The sequence below is a fragment of the Aphis gossypii genome, chromosome 3, assembly GCF_020184175.1.
Source record: "Aphis gossypii isolate Hap1 chromosome 3, ASM2018417v2, whole genome shotgun sequence".
NCBI classification, from domain to species: Eukaryota; Metazoa; Arthropoda; class Insecta; order Hemiptera; family Aphididae; genus Aphis; species Aphis gossypii.
Window position 1 is genome coordinate 653,427 of NC_065532.1, and position 21,789 is coordinate 675,215.

Consider the following 21,789-nt stretch of genomic DNA (forward strand, 5'->3'; position numbering starts at 1 on the left):
AGCATTTTCGACCGGTCAAGGTTATTATCATTTTAAACGTATGACTATGGGAATGAAAACAAGTCCCGCTACATTTCAGCGATTAATGAATAACGTATTGTCGGGAATAATAGGCATTAAATGTTTAGTATATTTAGACGATATTATTATTTTTGCGAAAAATTTAAGCGATCACAACAATAAGCTGATAGACGTATTCGAACGTCTAAGTACCCATAATTTAAAAATACAACCAGATAAATGCGAATTTCTAAAACGCGAATGTTTATTTTTGGGACTCATAATTTCGGAACACGGAATAACACCAGATCCGAAAAAGATAGCATCAGTATTAGAATTTCCGGTGCCTAAAACTGTAAAGCAAATAAAATCATTTTTAGGTTTATCGGGGTACTACAGGAAATTTATACAGGGATATAGTATGTTAGCTAAACCAATGACACACTTATTAAAAAAGGATGTTAAATTTAATTGGGACGAAAATTGTCAGGTAGCTTTCGACAAATTAAAAAACGCACTCTGTGCAGAACCGATTTTACAATATCCAGATTTTACGAAACAATTTATACTTACAACCGACGCTAGTGGTAAGGCTCTAGGAGCTATACTATCCAAGGAACGATAAGTAGCGACCTACCAATAGCGTACGCATCTACAACTTTGAATAAAAGTGAAATGAATTACTCAACTACTGAACTAGAATATTTAGCGATCGTATACGGGGTTAAACAATTTAGACCTTATCTCTACAGTAAAAAATTTGTAATACTCACTGACCATAGACCACTATCTTGGTTATTTAATTTAAAAGATCCTTTATCAAAGTTAGCTATATGGCGCATACAGCTTGAGGAATACGATTACGAAATAAAATATAAACCGGGAGTACAAAATTCGAACGTAGATGCTTTAAGTAGAATGTATAGTATAAAAGAAATTAAGGACGATGAAAGGACGGAATAAGAAAGCTTATTTCGTGTAACTATTTTTAATAGAGCGTTGGATATATTAATAAATCAAATAAGTAAACGTTTTTCAAGTTTTCATGAATTAATGCTAAATTTCACATGTTTACAACCATCTTTTCTTACATCAGCAACAGATTTAGAGCTTTTAAATGAAGCTACGAAGTTGGTAAACAAATATGATAAAGACATATCAAAACATTTACAAGTGAAATTTTAGCTGTAATCAACTCTTAAAAATCAAATAAGTCAACTTAATTCAACTAGAGATCTTGCTCAACTTTTAATGGTGAAAAATCATTCTTTAACAGCTAGTTTCCCAGAAGTATGTACTGCTCTTTTATTATTTTTGACAATTCCTGTTACATCTGCAAGCGCGGAACGGTCATTTTCGAAACTAAAAATTATTAAAGGATATTTAAGGAGCACAATGATGCAAGATCGTTTAAGTGCGAATTAGTTACGAAATAGTTGCGTTTGCAAGTGCGAACTTTACGGTTATCTTTCACGGCCGCCTCGGGATATCGTGATACCGCGACGTCTGGCTCGCCGACCGCTGCCAATTTGCGGCGTTATTGTTCTTTTCCGACGGTTGACCGCGCAACAGATATGGTGCATCGTCTCACCGTCCCGTTTGCATTGTGTTTCGTTGGGATCACGAGGGCCGCCGTCGAGTGACCTATTTTGAGTTGGTCCTCGCCCGATATTTCGGACATTGCGTTCCTGATTCGGATACGCTTATTTTCGTTGTTCGGCATTGTCCCGTGTGGCCGTGCATGACGTGTGCAGGTACTGGATGTCAAACCACGTGTTTTGTATGCGCTCGTGTGCACATACACAATATATATTTATTATACTCGCGTCGCCGTGGTGTGCGTTCGTGACGTTCGTATGCACATACAAGATATTAGAATTATTATATTCGAGTCGTCCGTGTACACCGTATGGGTAACGTCTGCCCCCCCCCCCCCCCCCCCCGGTCCGACCGGTGATCGTACTTATTCGGTTGTTCCAGCATTCCGGACCATAAAGCGGAGCTTGAGCGGTGTCGTTGTTACTATTATTATTGTATTATTTGTATTGCTTAGTAGTTTTTTTTTTTATTTATTGCTGTAAAATTATTGATGTTAGTATTATCTTATGGGCACCCACGTTTATGACACTTAATTTATTGTCTATATATTATATTGTTCGGTTAATTATTATATTTTTAAATGTGGGACGCATATTTTAATTACGGAGTTCCTTTTATAATATAATAGCGATTCAGCTGGGAGATATTTATGGTCACCTTTCCTTCCCCATACGTCAGTACGTGGTAGAAGTGTTGTCACCGACAGCACTTATTGCGTGCTAAAACATTTGGTAGCAGAGCGTGGTTTCGTCGACCTCAACGGGGGGCCTGGTGGGGGGGTGTTAGATAGGTATTGTGGTGTTTCCCAATATTCTCCACTGATTAGCCGGGTGATTAGGAGTGTTCAGTGTTCAACTCTCAGAGCCAGTCTATTATTATTATTGCAGGTAATTGGCGTAATCATTATCATCGGTAATAGTTACTGATTATATGGCCTTTCATATTATATAGGTACATTATATTTATTATAACAGCCGACTGTTGTCGTTGCTTCGTGTAGCTACAGGCGTTTCGGCGTTGTGGATCCTAGCGGCATTTAAGTATTATCGAATCGTAATCTACATTTATTTTAGATGATATGGTGTCAACCGAGGAACAGCAGCGGTTGGATCGGTTAATCCGATTGAAAACGCTCACAGAAAGTGATATCGTTCCCGCGTTTTTAATGTCTGCAACGGATTTAGATGGTTTGTGGGCTCAATTTAAGTCTGAAGACGAATCGGTTCTAGAATATTTAGTCTCTCTCGACAAGACTGATGACTACTCACCGGAACTACCGACAGAAGTGCGGGGGTTAATTAATGTGTCCAAAGCGGTTGCAGTAAAATTAACACCAAAGGGGGCGGACGTAATTGACATGTCGTATATCAATAAAAAAACCGCATCCCAAGGCGACGGCGAGCATTCCGTGTCTTCGTTAATAGATAAAGACACACCAAAGCCACTATCGCGGCTCCCGGATATTCCGCTACCTCAATTTGACGGTGATTTTCGCTACTGGCCGTCATTTCGCGACTTATTCGTGGCATTAGTCGATCAACGTGCCAATCTATGTGCCACGGATAAATTACACTATTTAATTGGGTGTTTAAAGGGTCCCGCAGCTGATGCAGTACGCGGAATAACGGTGTGTGCGGAAAATTACGCGTTAGTTTGGTCGACATTATCTAACCGATTCAATCGTCCGCGCTTGGTCGCTACGTCGTTAGTAGACAAACTATTACGTGCGTCGCCTGTCACGCAAGAATCTCTCACGGAGCTAAATAATTTTATGTGCCTATTTAGTGAGGGTATTTCCTTGCTCGACGCATTAAAAATTCCGAATATGGGTTCATTTATATTGTTTTCGGTCGCGTTTCGGTGTCTTCCGATGTCGACCCGAAAACTATTCGAGACAAATACCAAATCCGATTATCCTTCGATTGAAAAGTTGATGGAATTCTTACAACAGCGAGTTGCAGTCTTGGAAATTGTAGGCGAACCGCGCACAAAACCCACGTCAGCAACGCAATTAAAACTTTCGCACCATTCCGGCCAGTTTCAGCGTGGGGGAGACCGGGCGGGAAAGTCGACTTTCTCTCACCCCACCATTCTAGTTACGTCCAAATCAAATACGTCGTGTAGTCAGAGTTGCCCATGCTGCAATGACACACATAATTTGAGTTCATGCGTTAGATTTAAAGGATGGAGCGGAGATGAACGTTTGCGGTGGACACGCGAAAAGGGATTGTGTTTTAATTGTTTCAGTAACGAGCATTGGGCTCCAAAATGTAATTCTAAGGCGCGGTGTCAGGATTGTTCGCGACGGCATCATCATCTCCTACATCCCCCCGCAAATATCTCCCACGAGAACAGTGGCCCGTCGTCATCTGAAACAGTATTGTGTGCTTCTGCATCGCCGCAACGCGTAAATGCGTCCCCATTGGTATTGTTAGGGACTGCATTAATACATATTCGCAATCGGGTTGAATTGTAGCAAACGATGCGCACACTCATTGATTGCGCATCCGAAATTAGTGTGATAACCAGCGCTAGTGTCGAGCGATTAGGCCTACGGCGCGAACGGTGGATCACGCCGGTCACAGGTTTATCGGGTGTACCGGTTACAAATGCCCAAGGCCGCGTCGAATGTGTTGTGCAGCCGCGTTATGCGCAAGAGTCCGAGGTAGTTGTGAATGCATGGGAGTTACCATCCATTACGGGTGATGTGCCGCGCGGTTACCACGTGATATACACAAACATTTTTCTAATTTAGCGTTAGCAGACCCGCTATTCCATATTAAAGCACCGGTCGATTTATTTGTGGGAGGGGATGTATATGCGACGATAATGGATGGGCGAAAAATCGTAGTCGATGAAGGGCTCCCAGCTGCTTTCAGCTCTATTTTCGGGTGGATCCTGATGGGCTCAGTGTCTGACTGTGAGCCGGGGCCATATCGCTCATTACCTGTTTCTCTTAATGTCTCATTAGAGGGGTTGATGTATCGATTTTGGAGCAATGAGGAACCGGAGGCCGCCCCAGAAACATTTACTGACGACGGGCGTTGTGAGACAATTTTTCGCGACAAATGTGTGCGACTAGCATCAGGTCGATTTTCCGTGCCGTTACCATTCCGCACACCCGTGACCGATAGCACTTTTATCCGATCGCGCGATATGGCCGTCAAACGATTCGAATCACTCGAACGAAAGTTAGCGGCCGATCCTAATGCGACTTGGCAGGTTTCACCAAGGTACCTCACAAGCCTGGTTCCAGCTCGTGTGTGTCGAGCAGTGGCGTAACCAGAACTTTTAATGCCCGTGGCAAAATAATCCAATCGGGCCCTTAGTTTTATAAATTTGGAAGAAAGAGATATGAGGAATAGCTTACAAAAACTAACCACCTATAAAATTCTACCCTTTAAGGTTACAAATAATAAAAAAAACATGTTTAGTGTAATATTATTTTTATAGTAAAATTTTATTAAACATTTTTTGGTTTAAAAAATATATACAAAGCAATACAAAATTTAAATATTCAAAATTTCTTCTTTCTTGCTTTTTCTTCGGCAAACATATCGATTAAATTTTCAAAGTCAACTTCTCGGGCTGTTTCTTGTTCGATTGAAATTAATGCCAGGCCACTTAAACGATCTTGCATCATTGTGCTCCTTAAATATCCTTTAATAATTTTTAGTTTCGAAAATGACCGTTCCGCGCTTGCAGATGTAACAGGAATTGTCAAAAATAATAAAAGAGCAGTACATACTTCTGGGAACTAGCTGTTAAAGAATGTTTTTCACCATTAAAAGTTGAGCAAGATCTCTAGTTGAATTAAGTTGACTTATTTGATTTTTAAGAGTTGATCTTACAGCTAAAATTTCACTTGTAAATGTTTTTGATATGTCTTTATCATATTTGTTTACCAACTTCGTAGCTTCATTTAAAAGCTCTAAATCTGTTGCTGATGTAAGAAAAGATGGTTGTAAACATGTGAAATTTAGCATTAATTCATGAAAACTTGAAAAACGTTTACTTATTTGATTTATTAATATATCCAACGCTCTATTAAAAATAGTTACACGAAATAAGCTTTCTGGACAAGTTAAACGCATATCAGTACATAGTTCATCGAAATATTTTTTTACAACTTTACGACGTTTGTTTTGAAACTCTGTAGAGATAGACCAACTTTTAGCAACTATATTTGCTTCTTCCAAGAGATCATTAAAATTACATCTATATTCTTTTAATTGTTCATAACAGTTTTTTAATGAATTGGATGCATTATCTAAATCAACTGACTTTGACTGGAGAATTTTAGAAGTTAGGTTTATAATTTGTAAAATTTTACATTGAAAAACTAAAGTGCAAATAAAATTATAATTTTCAATTTGTTTTTTAATCCTTCAGCTTCATTTTTCTCATCTAACTTAGAGCTGCAAAGTATAACTTTTGTTAAAGCTTTTTGAATTTCAACAAATCTAATTTTAAGCGCAAAAACTGCTTCATAACGACCAGCCCATCTTGTGGGATTAAGTTTTTTTATTAATAATCCATTTTGACTGTTCGATTCCTTAATTAAATCTGATAATATACGCCATCTTACTATACTATGTCCAAAAAAAACAAAAACTCGTTGAACAACATCAAAAAAGATTTCCATTTCTGTTATTTCTTTCACAGCGTCATTGACAACTAAATTTAAATTATGAGCAGAGCAATGGACATAAGCTGCGCTTGGCTCAATGTCTTTAATTCTTTTTTGTAGGCCATTATACATACCACTCATATTGGCAGCCCCGTCATAGCCCTGACCACGGCACTTGGCAATAGATAATCCCTTTTTTCAATATTCTGTAATATTAGTTCAGAAAGAGAAGAGGCAGATTGATCAACAACTTCATGAAATGCTAAAAAAATTTCCTTAACACATACATTTTTTGGGTTTCCGTATTCATCTTTTTCTATAACACAATAACGATAAATTTCACTTAACTGATCAACTTTTGAAATATCTTGCGTTGTATCAATTATAATGGAAAAAAAGGAGCTTCTTTAATATTAAGTATTAACTCGTTTTTTACTTTATTTGAAATTAACTGTATTAGTTCATTTTGAATTTTAGGGCTACAGTAGTTTACTTTAATATTACCCTGATTGACAACTTTTTCTAGTACTGGGTCGTATTTTGCAAGTAACTCAATAAAACAAATAAAATTGCCGTTTTCTCCTTTTCCACTACCGAGCTTTTCTCTGTGGCCGCGAAAAGGTAAACTTCGCATAGCTAATGTAAGAGTAATATTTAAAATTCTCTCTAAAACCTGACGCCAAAATAATTTTTCTTTTTTTATACTCTGTTCTAGTTCTTCGTTTAATGTTTTATTTAAAAACCATTTTTCATATACTAAACAAGAAATGTAGTGAACGTGTGATTGCTCGTGTCTTTTAATGCCATCTACTATATGTTTCCAATCACAATAACCTGTAGTCCAAATTTTTTGGAAGCCAGTGGATGTGCGATCACCAAATAGCCAGCATGACCTACAATACGCTTTTTGAAGTATAGTCGAATAACATAGCCACGAACGTTCGATTTTTAAACCAGATTTAGACACTGTAAAATAATACTTTTCAGAAAAAGATCTACAGTCTGAATTTTTAGCGAAAGGCCCTTTAGCTTTAGGTCTACTATGTCCATTTTCAATTATGAACCGTTTAGTTTGAGCATCTAAAACGATTTCTTTAAAATGTCCAATATCCGTCGGATCAGAAGAAGTTTCAATAATATTTTTAAAAACAATATCAAAAGATTTATTTTGATTCGTACCTTTATAATATGAACAGGATGACAACATTTCTGGGGCGGATACTTCACTTTTTTCACAATCTACAGAACTAAGTTCAACACTTTGTTCACTATTAACCTCGGTATTAACACTTTTAATTATTATTTCACTTTTATTTTCACGAGGAGTGGTATTAGAAAAAAAACTACTAATTTTAGGCAATTTTAATAATTTTTTTTCTCTTCCGTTTTTTTCTTACGCTTTTCATACCCACTAGGCATTTTTTTCGACATGATTGATTACAATACCAAACGAATACGAATCACTGATTCACAGCAGAAGGCAAAAAAAAAATCGGTCTACGATTAACGACACGTCATTGACTAATAACAAAATAAAATATAAATTGAAAGAATATCGAGTAACAACGACTAAACGATCGCGACGGTCACTTTTTCCTAGAATAGTTCGAATCTAATCTAATATCTAAATATAAAATATAAATGTTACGTTGGGTTTCAAAGACAAGCGATTGCCATACGCTTCATTGTTATTTCCATTCTACAAATAACAATATCATTATATGTATAATAATATTAATATCCACAATATCGACGGACTGGTAAATAAAATAATCTATAAATATAATCGTGATCAGTTATTAAATTTATTTTATTTTACACGAATATACATATTTTAAAATATATATATATATATATATATATAATATATATATATTTAAACAGAATCGTATTTATAATTTCACTAATGGTGATTTGTTTTTGAATGTACATTTTTTTTCTTGAAGGGCCCTCTAGAGTCGTGGGCCCGTGGCCCATTGCCCGTCATGCCACCCTATCGTTACGCCACTGGTGGCGAGGAAGCTGACGTCGGGTCCGATTGTTCCCCGCGATGGTTAGCTTCCTCCAAGTTAACCTCAGTGGTAACTGGGCGGAGGAACAACTGCTCGCCCAGACCGCTGTAGATGTGGATGCCGACGTCCTTTGCGTCAGCGAACCATTCGCTAAACACGGGGACACCGACAAATGGATCTTCAGTCTCAACAGGAAAGCGGCGGTGGGAACTTCAAACCGCTCCGGGTACACCTTTACTGACAAAGGCTCAGGCGTTGGGTACGCGTGGATGCGGATTGGCGGCATCTTCGTCTACAGCTGTTATTAGAGGCCAGGGTCGTCCCTGACCGAATTTTCTGCCTTTTTGGATGACCTGGGCGAAGACATAAGGTCGCGCGGCGAAGAAAAAATCGTAGTGTGCGGGGACTTCAACGCGTGGAGCACCGATTGGGGGTCACGCGATACCACCCCGAGAGGGTCACTCCTCTCGGACCTCGCGTGGAGCCTGGTGCTAGTACTGGCAAACAGGGGCTCATCCCCCACCTTCATCAAGGGCGATGCTACTTCTATTATCGATTTTACGTTCGCAAGAGGCGCAGTGGTCACGGAGTGGCGTGTGCTGCCCGAAAACTCGCTAAGCGACCATCATTACCTTGCCTTTTCCGTGGACGTCCAAGAGTCACGACCAACCCACGTGGAAACGGCAACGCCAACCAACGCTCATCCCGGATGGTCGGTAAGGAAAAGGGACCCCTTAGGTTAGGTTAAGGAAGCAACTATCGCCGACCAACTCTTTCCGGCCGCCCCGATAACCGACTGGGATCTTGCTCCTCCGGCCTACGTAGCTAATCTGTTCGAAGATTTTGATCTGGAAGTGGATACACTTTCTTACGAAATGTCCATCCCATTGTTCGAGTTGACGGAGTTCCAAAAGGCCTGCGCGAGGCTTACCGCTGGGAAAGTTGGCAGGCCTTCAGGCGTACCCAACGAGGATCTTAAGTAGCTGGCCAAAATGCGTCCAAAAGCGGTGTTACAGGTATACAACAATTGCCTAAAAGCCACTTCCCGCAGCAGTGGAAACAGGCGAAGTTGGTACTCCTGCACAAGGGGGCAGGCAAACCGATCGACTCCCCTTCCAGTTTTTGCCCGATATGTCTGCTAAACACTCCGGGGAAGCTTCTGGAGAGGCTGATTTTGCAGCGTGTGGAGGATCATCTGGACGCTCGGGGCGGCATCTACAGAGCACCTAACCAGTTTGGCTTTAGAAGGGGCATCGGCACGGAGACCGCCGTGGAGTGTGTCCTGACGGTCGCCAGGCGGGCGGCCGCCTGTCTGGGCCACCGCAGGGAATTGTGTGTCCTGGTCACTTTGGACGTGAGGAACGCGCCCTGGGGTGGCTGATCATAGATGAAGCGTCGAGGATGAAAAACACTCCCGAATATCTGGTCCGTATCCTGCGGTCTTGGCTGTCAGATAGAAGTTTGCTGGTGAGAGAGGAACTGGTGGAGAGGCCCGTGTCGTGCGGTGTCCCTCAGAGGTCGGTGTTGGGGCCCACCCTTTGGAACATCGCCTACGATAGCCTCCTGAACCTCGTCGTCCCCTCTGGTATTCAACTGGTGGGCTTCGCCGACAATCTGGCGGTCGTAGGAAGGGCGGCGACTCCGCAACAACTGGAGGAGCGTATGAACCGGGCTCTGGAAGACATAGACAGGTGGATGTCGGGTCACGGGCTAGAACTTGCGCATCACCAGAGCGAATGATGGCGAAAAGACTGGCTTACACTTCTCCCCGCCTGAGAATAGGCGGTCACACCATCTCAATCAAGGACGACATTAGATACCTCGGAGTCAGACTTGATACCAGGTTGACCTTTGCTGCACACGTCCGTACCATTGCAAAAAAGGCCATCACGTCGGCAACGGCTCTGAGCAGGCTAATGCCCAGCCTCGAGGGACCAGGACAATGGAAGCGAAGACTGCTGGCATTTGTGGTCGAGAGCCAACTGCTATACGCTGCCCCCGTCTGGGGGGACACGGTTCTAGCATCGGCACGAACGGTAAAGCTACTGGTGAGGGCCCAGCGGCTAATTGCCCTCAGGGTCATCAGGGCTTATATGACGGTGTCGGACGAGGCAGCACTGGTTCTAGCGAGCATGCCACCGGTGGACCTTCTAGCTCTGAGAACGAGCTTCAGCAATCCACCACAACCTGGGCAGGGCCCGACATCTAGGGCTTCGATAAGGAGAAGGGAAAGGTCCATCCATTTGGACCTCTGGCAGCGGAGATGACTTTACTCTACCAAGGGCATGTGGATCAAAAGACTGATTCCAGACATTCGTAGATTGGTGAACAAAAATTTACCAAGGGTGCCGTTAACCTATCGTATTAGCCAGGTACTATCCGGTCACAGCTGTCTCCAGCATTACCTGAATCGCATGGGCAGGGCGGCCAGCCCCTTGTGCATTCATTGCGGAATCGCCATCGACACGACGGAACACAAAATCCTGGAATACCCCTACTGGGAAGCTTACCGTGCAGAATTGTCAGAAAGGATCGGGGGCAGGCTTACGGTGTCAACCCTATCGAAGATAATCTGTGGTCCAGTGGACGAGGATCTTCCCCACGCTCTGGAGGAGAAGACAGCGGAAATAGACGAGGCCATGGAGGACCTAAGGTTGCTTTACAGACTTGTAGAAAATCTCCTGTCAGCAAAGGAACAAGAAGAGTGTGTTCGACAAGGAGCCGCAGCAGCCGGTGAAGCATAGTTCGTAGTCCAGCAAAAGACAGTTTCGGTTTGTCCGTTTATCATGTACATTTATTATTATAAGCCGTATGCATTTATTGATTATTTTGTAATTTGGAGTTTTTATAACTTTTGTAACTTTGTTATTTATCGTCCTTAATTTGATTTTCCAAATAAACGATAGTGGCCGGGAGGAAGTAATGCGAAAGCGGTCCCCTCCCGGTTGCACCCGGTTCAACCCGAAAAAAAAAAAAGGTTAGGTTAATAATGATAATCATTTTTAAAATTAACTGTATACACAAGTTGGTTGTCTAATGAAGAATGTACATGAAATATACTTTCATTAACAGAAGTAACTTAAAGATTTTTCGCTTTTTTACAAAATGATTGATATTCTAAGGTAGGTTTTGCCACACGATAGGAAACAAATTTAATGAGTCGATGTGGATGATAATTTTCAAGCACTTCGAACACAAAATCAACTAGAGCTGCTGAATTGAATGCTTTGCATCGTTCCAGTACAATATCTTTAAAAATTCGTATTGATGACTCAAAAATGTTATTTGTATTTTGTCCATGAATATTTAAATCTTTTCGATAACAAATGGCCCTCTCTTTAATTCTGTTTTTCAATTTAATCATATGGTCAGCAAAAAGTTTATTTGGATGGGCACACAATTCTTCATTAAGGATCGTCATTAAGGATTGTCTCTCAAATTGATTTATTTTTTGTTTTGTGTCCCATAACCATCTCCAAAGTGCTTGACATACATGAAATGCACAAAGTAGTAATGTGGATTTGGGGAACACTTGTTGTAATGCTTGACGCTCAACACAGCTGTCATCGGTCATGAATACTAATGGATATTTTTGCCCATAAAATCCAATGTTACCCAACAATTTTTGAAATAATAAAAATGTTTGAACATAACTTTCTTTGGTTAAATATTTATGAATAATGACTGCAAGGGGTATACCACCAACTTTAGATGAGCCAAAAAAAAAGTCACACATGAACTACTTGAATCTACAAACACACAATGTCTTTTGAAAATGGCAATCCATGAGCTCTTTTCATTAAGGATGTTACAATACAAATACATAATGGGCTTTCTTCAATTTCAACTAATCCACCAAGAATGGAACTGTTTCATTGTTTGATTTACAATATTTTTAAAATTAAGTTTTATATCTGAAATTTGAATTCGTAGGTCTGGAGCGGCTTTCAATCTATTTCTGTATTTATTTATTGTACACGCATAAGAGGAAAAACCAGCTTCACAACGTTAGGTTGTTACAAACGGTAATAGAGTAAAAATAGCTTTTTCAACTAGAGATGGGTACTCGTCCTTAAGTTCAATCCAAAATTCGTTTAAAGATCCAGATTCAAATTTCTGTTTTAAATATGACATGCTTTTTATTTCAATTAACTGCTCATATTCGAGCATGGATAACATTGCAGGGTTTTTTTTTTGGTTCACAAAAGGATTTTGTATCCAATCAACGTTATTATTAGTAGCAAGAAAATACTGAGACAATGATTTTTCGAGGTTTTCCAAATGTTCGATAAAAATTTTTTTAATATTAGTTGTTAGTTGCAATTCGTTTTCCTTTAAAAAATCCATCAAGAGAGGAAAGCATTCACAATTTTTCTCATTTACACATGATATCCAAAAGTTAAGTTTGTTTCTAAATGCTATATTTTTGTCTCTGACCACGAATGTTGTTATTGTTTTTCCTTGCAAAGACTTGTTAACTTCATTCAGTTTACTGAATATGTCTGCGAGATAAGCAAATTTTATAAGCCATTGCTCATCATGTAATAACTCGAAATAACTCATAGATATAGATAGATTTTGTCCTGAAAAAAAAATCTTTAAAACATCGCGCAGTTCGAACAACCTACTTAAAACCTTTCCTCTTGAAAGCCATCTGACTTCAGTGTGAAGCAGAAGTGAATAATGCTGACTACATCATAGTATGTGATTTCTTCACATACTTTTTTAAAAAGTCTAGACTGGAGTGGACGACTCTTAATATAGTTTACAATACATACAGCCTCATTAAAAACTTCTTTTAACTCCAATGGCATTTTCTTACTAATAAGAGCGTGGCGATGTAAAACGCAATGACAACTGTGACATTTTGGTGCTACATTTTTTATTCTTGTCACGGTTCCTTTAATTTTTCCAACCATAGCTGCAGCTCCATCACTACATACATCGATACATTTAACCCAATCAACCTGATGTTTATTCATATAACTATCGATGACTTTAAAAATTTCTTCACCTGTGGTATTTGTATACAAAGGAGTACAAAGCAATAAATCTTCTTCGATAGATGTTTCAAAAATATACCTCACGAAAACAAGCAGTATTGAAAGTCCAGCAACGTCAGTACTTTCGTCAAGTTGAATAGCAAACATGTTACAACTTTTCAACCTGTTTATTAGTTGATCTTCAATATGGTCCGATATTTTATGTATCCGATCACATATAGTGTTGTTGGAGCATTGAACAGTTGCAACTTTCTTAGCAGCCTCTTCTCCAATCATGCATCGAACTATTTCAGTCATACATGGTTTAATTAGAGACTCAGCAATTGTATGTGGTTTACCAGCACGAGTAATGCTGTAACTCAAAATAAATTATGCTTCTGTTGCATTTTCACTGTCGTTTTTCGCGTATTTGTGTAAGGCAGACAAGCTGCTATTATGTTCTTCTTTACGTTTTTTAAAATAGCCCATTTCCTTATTCATCAAATTTGGATGGTTGGTTTCGAGGTGTCGTTTAAGTTTTGCAGGTGCCAAAGATCTTTTTCTTCACCTTCATCGTCAGAAATAACGAAAGACATTGTTTCGCTCTCCCAGTTTGTCTGTTGGTCCTTGTTTTCGTTGACCTTTTTTTGGTATTAATCAGGGGGGGGCAGAATGTTTATCTTTTCCCGTCTTACGGTCAAACACACAACATTTGATCTAAAAAAATATTAGTTAATAACTTAGTAAATAAATATTATAGTGTTATCAATTCTTTCTTATTTACTTCATTGTCTCTACACCAATAATTTTGGTGTTTTAGTGCCAAATCGATCTCCTTTTTATCGTTAAAAGTTTCTATAACCATCTTCTTATGAATCGTTACCAAATCCGAGTGCTTAGGGCACCACCATGATTCACACTAGAAGAAAAATCAGTTGTGAATAATTTATCATATTTTATTTAAAGAATCATTAAATAGATATAGGTTTATGTCTACTTTTTTATCAACTGCCACTGTATGGTGTATAATCTCATTTAGCATTTTCTCGTTAGTTTTTTTATTAAGTTGAAGTTCTTGCTATAAAAATATTAACCGTTTTATAATTACTTCTTTGTTTGTAAATATTTTAGTAGTTTGTTATTATTATACGTTTTATAAAATAAAATAATGTACATTTTATATCCAAAAATACATTGTCCCCTCCAAACTGAAATTTTAAATTATTTTTTTTTTTTTTTTTTTTTTTTTTTTTTTTAATTAGATACCTACGCCACTTATTATATGTAAACATATGTATTATTTATCAGTTTTAATTTATTTTAGTATAGTAACAAATTGTTTTTGTATACTCAAAATTGTAATATTATGCATCATGCATGCATTGTAAAAAATGGAAGTGTTAATCGCTTCCACCAGTATTATTATTATTATATTATTTGTTACATTACCGTTTTCAATGTTAATGCCATTATCTCCTTTCCTATAGATGAGTTCATCTCTTTCGACAAAGTTAGTTCTTTTTTTGTTTCTTGCCTTTTGTTATGCTCTTCATCCACTATACCTTGAAGAGCTTTTGTATTTATGTCAAAATCTTTTTTTTGATTTTCCTATAATTTTGTTTAAAGCTTGCAAATATATTGATCATATGTATACAAGCAGTATAATGACATAACAAATTAAGTATAATTTATTTGTAAAATTGTGGTTTTATTTCAATTAATTTTACTTACCATAGAAGTTTTAAATTTCGCTACATCCTCTAACAACTGACTATTAAGCGTCTCTAAATTGGAAACCTTTAAAACCTCCAGCTCATATTTACTGCTTAAATTTAATTTTGCCTAAAAGTAAAACTATATTTTTTTATGATTGGAACTTTAAAATTGAGTACATTAATTAAATTGTTAAACATTTGTTCAAAAGATATGTTTATGACTTATGATAATTGTTTTTTTTTAATAAACTAGTAAGAAAATTGTTTATTTCTATATAAGTTACCTGTTTTAACTTTTCATTTTCAGAAAGCATTTCTTTGCTAATTTCTCTGTATTTTTTATATTTTTTAAATATATCTGACGATTCATTCACTGAGCTCGTAGAACCCAAATCGGAACGAGATAAACGATAACTGTTCATGATTAAAAAATGAAAAAAATTGTATTTTAATTTAAAAACCACTGTAACCTAGGTTATAAAAGTGTAAAGCCTGAATGATCATTAATAATATGTCGTATAATATTATTAATATGAATTGGGAAATACTTTTTATAGGTAGATTTAATTAAGTAAATCTTCCAAAAATACACTATTTCATATTTGCATAATCTAATAAATAATAATTAAATGCAATATACATGGATGTTAACCAAACCGGTTTATTTATAAATAAAGTCTTATACACAATGCTCAAGCTATACTATCTGACATCTTTATAAAAATACACTTAACGATTATAATTTAATTAAAACTAAAACACTTCTAATAATATTATTAACATAGATATTGTAATATTATTTAATATTGTTTATAACAGCACATGAACAAATTACAACTTCGTTCCTATTTCTATTAAATTTAATTTCAACTTAAAATGCCTTGTAGTTATAGCAATTCAATTTTTTAGGGTGAGATTTTTCTATTGCATTTTTATAAATGATGCATCCTTTCCAGTTAGCAGTATGTCCTTCACCACAGTTTGCGCATTTCGCCTTTGATTTCTTAGACTTAGGGCAATTTAGCGAAGAGTGTCCTTCACTAATTTTACACACTTTGGTGTTTTGAAACAGTAGTTTTGAGTGTGACCAAATGTTTGGCAATTTTTGCATTGTGGAACTTCTTTATTTTTCCTTGGAGGTTCCACTTTTATTATATGAAAGCACAAATTTGTAATATATCATAAATTTCTTTGTTGTTTGCTTTTGGCTCCAAATCCACGAAGAATAATGGAAGCCTTACAATAGTTCTATCACTAAACTTATTGTTAGGTTCGACTTTTTTTTTTTAATTTGAATGTTTGTAACATTATTTACAAAATGTCCTAGCTCGGATAATTCGCTTTTAATGTCATATGGGTCAGTTTCAGGGTGTAATCCACGAATTGCCACCCTAAACTTTTTTTGTGTTTTAAGTCGGTATCTGTGATACTCAACTTTTTGCTTTTCTAATACTTTTATAGTTCGTAGAATCTGGTGTTCGGCGCCTGTTATTATCTTAATTTCACCATTAGCCACAGTTTTCATTTGTTGCTCGTGTCCTTCAGCTTCTTCGAGTTTTAAATTAATCATTAATTGTTTAAAATCATTTACATCACATACTGTTATTGGAGGTGGTTTATGAATTTTTACAGAAGTTTCAGAAGTTTACTTCTTTCGTCAGTTTGATTGGTTTTTTTGACGGGCTCAAAATTTCTTTGGAGCTCCCAGCGTTCATTTCAGAAATCTGAAGTTGTAATTTCTCATTGTTTAACCGCAATTCCGTCACCATATGTTCCAAGGTCACGTTTTCGTTTTGTATTTGTGTCCAAATACTAGCATCAATTATTATATTTTGCGGCAGATTTGAACCGACGTCCATATTTTCATGCATTGTGTAATTCGGTCAGTTTGAGTGTGACCCACTTAAAATGTATTTGATTTAAAAAAACTTACCATCAGCCCGACAGGCCGTGGTTTGCATTGTTAACATTAACAAAAAATATGTAATAACTTTGTCAGCACTATTTCGCGAACTGCGAAAGCGAAACATACGTGTTGCTAGTTTGGTGTGCAAAACGCAACTCTCTAAACAACCTGATATTTTTTTTCAAAATGATAAAAAACCAAAAACTCATATTACACATTTACATAAACTTATGAGTTACGGGTTTTATGTAAAAGTTGACTATAATATTATTCCAAAAAAAATAATAAAAATGTTTGAAATTCCTAGAAAAGTAGTAATATACAGAAATAAAAATGCAGCAAAATATTTATGAATAGTATGATAACTATAGGAAATAAAATTAATGATATTTAGAAAACTAATTTACAAATTAATAAATTAATTTTAAAAGAAGAAAAACATTTTCAAAAAGCTAAGGTTTGTGAAAATGTTTATTATTATTTTAAAGATAATAATTGTTAAAAGTTCGAGATCACTGTCATACAACTGGAAATTATAGACGATTGTATTTGTGTAAAATGTAATTTTCAACTAACTACTCCATCATTTGTACCAATATTCTTTCATAATCTGACATATGACAGTCACTTTATAATTCGAGAACTTGGTTGTAACGATAAAGATATTCATGTTACACCTAATTCATCTTAAAAAAATATATATCATTTTGTAAAGAAATCGCACCAAAATTTAACATAAAGTTTGTTGATACATACCGTTTTATGGCTAAAAAATTCAGTAAACTAGCGAAAAATGTATTGGAAGATAATATGAGGTTTAGAGAAACTATTTAAGTATTTTCTATTAAAGTGTTAGATTTAGTTACACGAAAAGGAGTCTTCCCTTATGAATGTGTTGATAGTTGGAGTAAACTTAATGATTCTTTTTTACCTTCGAAGCTTGAATTTTATACCCGATGAAAATATTACTGATGACGATTATATAGGTACATGCGAAAAATGTATGGAACGTGTTTAATATAAAGACATTAGGTGAATATAACGATCATTATTTAAAAACTGATGTTGCTATACTAGCTGACGTGTTTGAAAATTTCAGAGACTTATGTTTATCTACTCTTGAGCTAGATCTTGCTCATTATATGACTGCTCCAGGATTTTCGTATGACTGTATGCTTCAATATACTAGGATCGAATTAGAAAGGTTAAAATGTTCTAATATACTTTTGTTTATCGAGAACTCAATTCATGGTGATATTACTCAATCAACTAAAAGGTATGCTAAAGCAAACATACCAAATACTGAAGGATAGAATTATAATTCTAACGAACCGATTACATGGATAACATATCTTGAAAGTCTATGTTGACAGAATTGCTTTTTAAAGATTTTGAATGGGTTGATGACTTAAACATAGACGTAACTAAAATTGATAATGATTCTGATGTTGGATATATATTAGAAGTTGATGTCGACTGCCATAAAAATTTACACAAAACTCATAATGATTTCCCGTTTTTACTTTTAAACGAATGTCCACCAAATTCTAAAGTTAAGAAGTTGTTAACTACACTATTATCGAAAAAAACTATATTGTTCATTACAACAATTTAAAACAAGCGATTTCTCACGGTCTTTAACTTGTAAAATTGCAACGTGCTTTGATGTATCATACATTAAATATAACGTAGATAATAATGACCAAATCCAAATGGAAAATATTTCTTAGAACGAACCGACGACGCGACGGGACAACGGCCGACAGCCGTGCTAACAGCGTTAGTGATAGTAGAACGACCAGGGCGGAAGCCATGTTGTTCTTCCATAATAATATTATTGAAAGATCTAAGAACATCCTTTTGGACAAATGACTCAAACATTTTGGCAATATGCGATAAAATTGAGATGGGCCTATAGTTGGAGACATCAGTTGGGCATCCGGACTTCAGAATTGGCGTAATTTATCCAAGTTTAAGAATGTGTATGAAGATGCTTTCATCAAGTGATCGCCAAAGAAGGATCCAAAGGGGATAAGATATAATGCACTTAAGCTTGAAAATAAATACACCAGGAATGCCATCCGGACTGACAGATTTGTTACAACGTAGTTCAGATAATTTTTGGAAGACATCATCTACGCTTAGAGAAACGTTGTTAGACAGGTCAAAAGAGTAAATGTCAGGACATTCAAAATCCCATGGAATAACCTTGGAAGAATAAACTGAGGAAAAATAGGAAGAGAACATATCAGCAGACTCGAGCTCATTAGAAGAGGAGGTGCCATTAAGAGAAATAACTTTAGGGATGTCCTTGTGGTCGGATCTACTATTGTTCATGAATTGCCAGATTTTTTTTGGATTAATTTTTAAGGAGCTATCTGCATGTTTGGCATAGTCGAGAAAACATTTTTTTGAAAGGTATTTGAATTAAGCACGGAGAAAGGAGAATTCTTTGTAGTCATGACTGCTTAGAGATGACTTGAATCTTGCGTGGGTCTTTTTCTTAAGTACAACAACTTGTTTCAATTCATGGGAATACCTAGACGGATATGTCGATTTATGGAATGTACACTTAGGGATAAAATCAAGTATAGATTGGTGTAGAGCATCGTAAAAAGTGTTGAACGCCGAATCAATATCAAGAGGTTGAAAGGTAGAATACCAGTCAAAAGATCCCAAGAATGAACTAATTTTTAAATAATCTGCTTTGTTAAAATTAAAAAAATGATTGAATACGGCCACATGGTGTAATACTAAAACTATCAGACAGAGATATGCAAAGTGCTGGGTGATATGAATCTGTAGGAACAGCCGGTTCGAGTGATTTACTGACTACGAGAAGTTTATTACATGTAAACACAAGATCTAAAAGAGACTCATGGGCATTAAAAATATTGATCATTTTATAGAACGAATGAGTTGCATACAATTCGGGAATACAAGGAACTCTTGTAGTTGAGGAGTAAGAATATAATAACCCACTATCGTCAATATTCCAATTAATTTCGGGTAAGTTATAGTCACCACAATGAATAATAGTATGGTTGGTATATTGATTAATTAAATTATTTACTGAACTGGCATGAGATTCATACATTTGAATTGACGATAACTGAGGAATATACACTCCACCAACTAAATAGCTTGAAGTATCTAAAGAGAAATTATCAAAAATCTGTTCGACATTTAAGCAGCTTGTTTTAATTAAATGAGAACACCCCCCCCCCCCCCGGAGACAGTAGCTTGTTAGAGAGCATCTGTCAAATCTATAAATATTTAGTTATTACGACCAAGCTCACAATCTAAAAAGTTGGCACTTAACCATGTTTCAGTTGAAACAATAAACGATCTTATGGTGTCTGGAAAAGAAGGTTTCCAGTTTTATCATTAGGTATCCGTTTGAATATTGGTAAAGTAAAATCAATTATTATAGCTACAGCTGTTTTGCATAATATTACTATCTTACAAAAAGAAGATATACCTCCAACTACACAAGAAATCCAAGAGCAAATAAATCTAATGAACTCTATCAATAATAATCTAATTAATGAAAATATAAACAACCAAACAAATGATAGAACAAGATCAACAATTATTCAGAATCACTTTGGTGGAATGTGTTAAGTCAAGTTTATTATATTAAAAAATTAAAACGCCAGCATAATATGTTATCAATGCAAATTTTTATTTTTATTAAATTTACTGATATTTATACTTATTTTAAAAAACATAATATTATGAACAGTCTTGTTTCATTTTTATAAATAGTCTTTTTACCAGCAAATGATAAAATTATATACCATAAACAATATAACTAAGTCATAAAAAACAATATATAATTAATAGTTAATAGATTTTAATAATAAATAGAAGTCTTGTTATTATTATTATTATATAAAATGCTTGGTATTTTTGTTTGTTTGTCAGTTGGATTATAAATTATTTTTTTTTAAACAGCTAATTCAGATGTCAATATTTTCAACTTCAATGCGTTTTCTTTTCTTTTGAAAACAAGTTCTTCTTTCAGCAACTTCTGACCATTCTTTATTTGTATTAATAATGCTAGAGAATAGAACCATATATTGTTTAAAATTAAAATAACTAAACAAAAAATAAAAAATAATAACTTTGCTTGTTTTTTTCTATAAACACTATTTACATTAATTTTTGCATTTTGATTTTCTTGAAGTTTTTCAACTAAATTTAGCATAAATTAACATTATAATTGTATGAATAAAAGTATATTTTTATATATCATTATTTTAGTGTCTTACTCTCTAAGTTTTTGTCTGAACAGGATTCATCCTCATACATATTATTAGTTGTGTGATCAATACATGAATGATTTTGAGGAATAATAGTGCTTGATAACATTGAAGAAATAGGTGTCCTCAGTTTAGCTGGTGTATAATCTGACCGGTTTATTTCAGTAATATTATTACTAATATTATCCAAATCTTTAATGTTTTATAATAATTAATATTTGTACTAATATAATTTTAAAATAAATTACAAAAACAATATTTATTTACCTCACTATTATTTTCTTGACAATCTTGTAACACCTCAACCATTAGCTATCATTAATTCAATAACAATATATTTACTAATTAAAATTCTTAATCCATACATTTATTACAATCTGAATTAATTACTTACATCATTATATTCATTATTTTGCAAAGTCATTTCATCTGTTACCTGAATAAATTAATAATTAATAAGATATATAAATAAGATTTAAGTAAATTAATAAGATATGTACATTCTACAATGTTTTAACAGATTTACAATCTATACAAATTGATAAAATTTTAGTTAATATTTACTTTCATATTTTCATCAACACAGTCACTATCAAACTGTGAAGTAGCACCACTGAAAGCCAAAGGGTTCAGAGATCTAATTGTCTCTTCAATAGAAGATAGTTTTTAATGGTGTTCTG

At 35.6% G+C, this 21,789-nt stretch overlaps 2 protein-coding genes across 2 annotated transcripts; one reads left to right on the forward strand and one right to left on the reverse strand.

Moving 5' to 3' along the window:
* The first annotated feature begins 2,677 nt into the window (after positions 1–2,677).
* On the forward strand, positions 2,678–4,881 carry LOC126550742 (uncharacterized). Its single transcript, XM_050202811.1, has 3 exons — positions 2,678–4,006; positions 4,076–4,301; positions 4,355–4,881. The coding sequence occupies exons 1-3, from the start codon at positions 2,678–2,680 to the stop codon at positions 4,879–4,881; spliced, it is 2,082 nt and encodes a 693-aa protein (XP_050058768.1).
* Positions 4,882–12,249: 7,368 nt separating this feature from the next.
* On the reverse strand, positions 12,250–13,520 carry LOC126550745 (zinc finger BED domain-containing protein 5-like). The gene is made up of 2 exons (XM_050202813.1): positions 13,064–13,520; positions 12,250–12,743 (listed from the first exon to the last, which is right to left on the reverse strand). The coding sequence occupies exons 1-2, from the start codon at positions 13,518–13,520 to the stop codon at positions 12,250–12,252; spliced, it is 951 nt and encodes a 316-aa protein (XP_050058770.1).
* Positions 13,521–21,789: the final 8,269 nt, after the last annotated feature.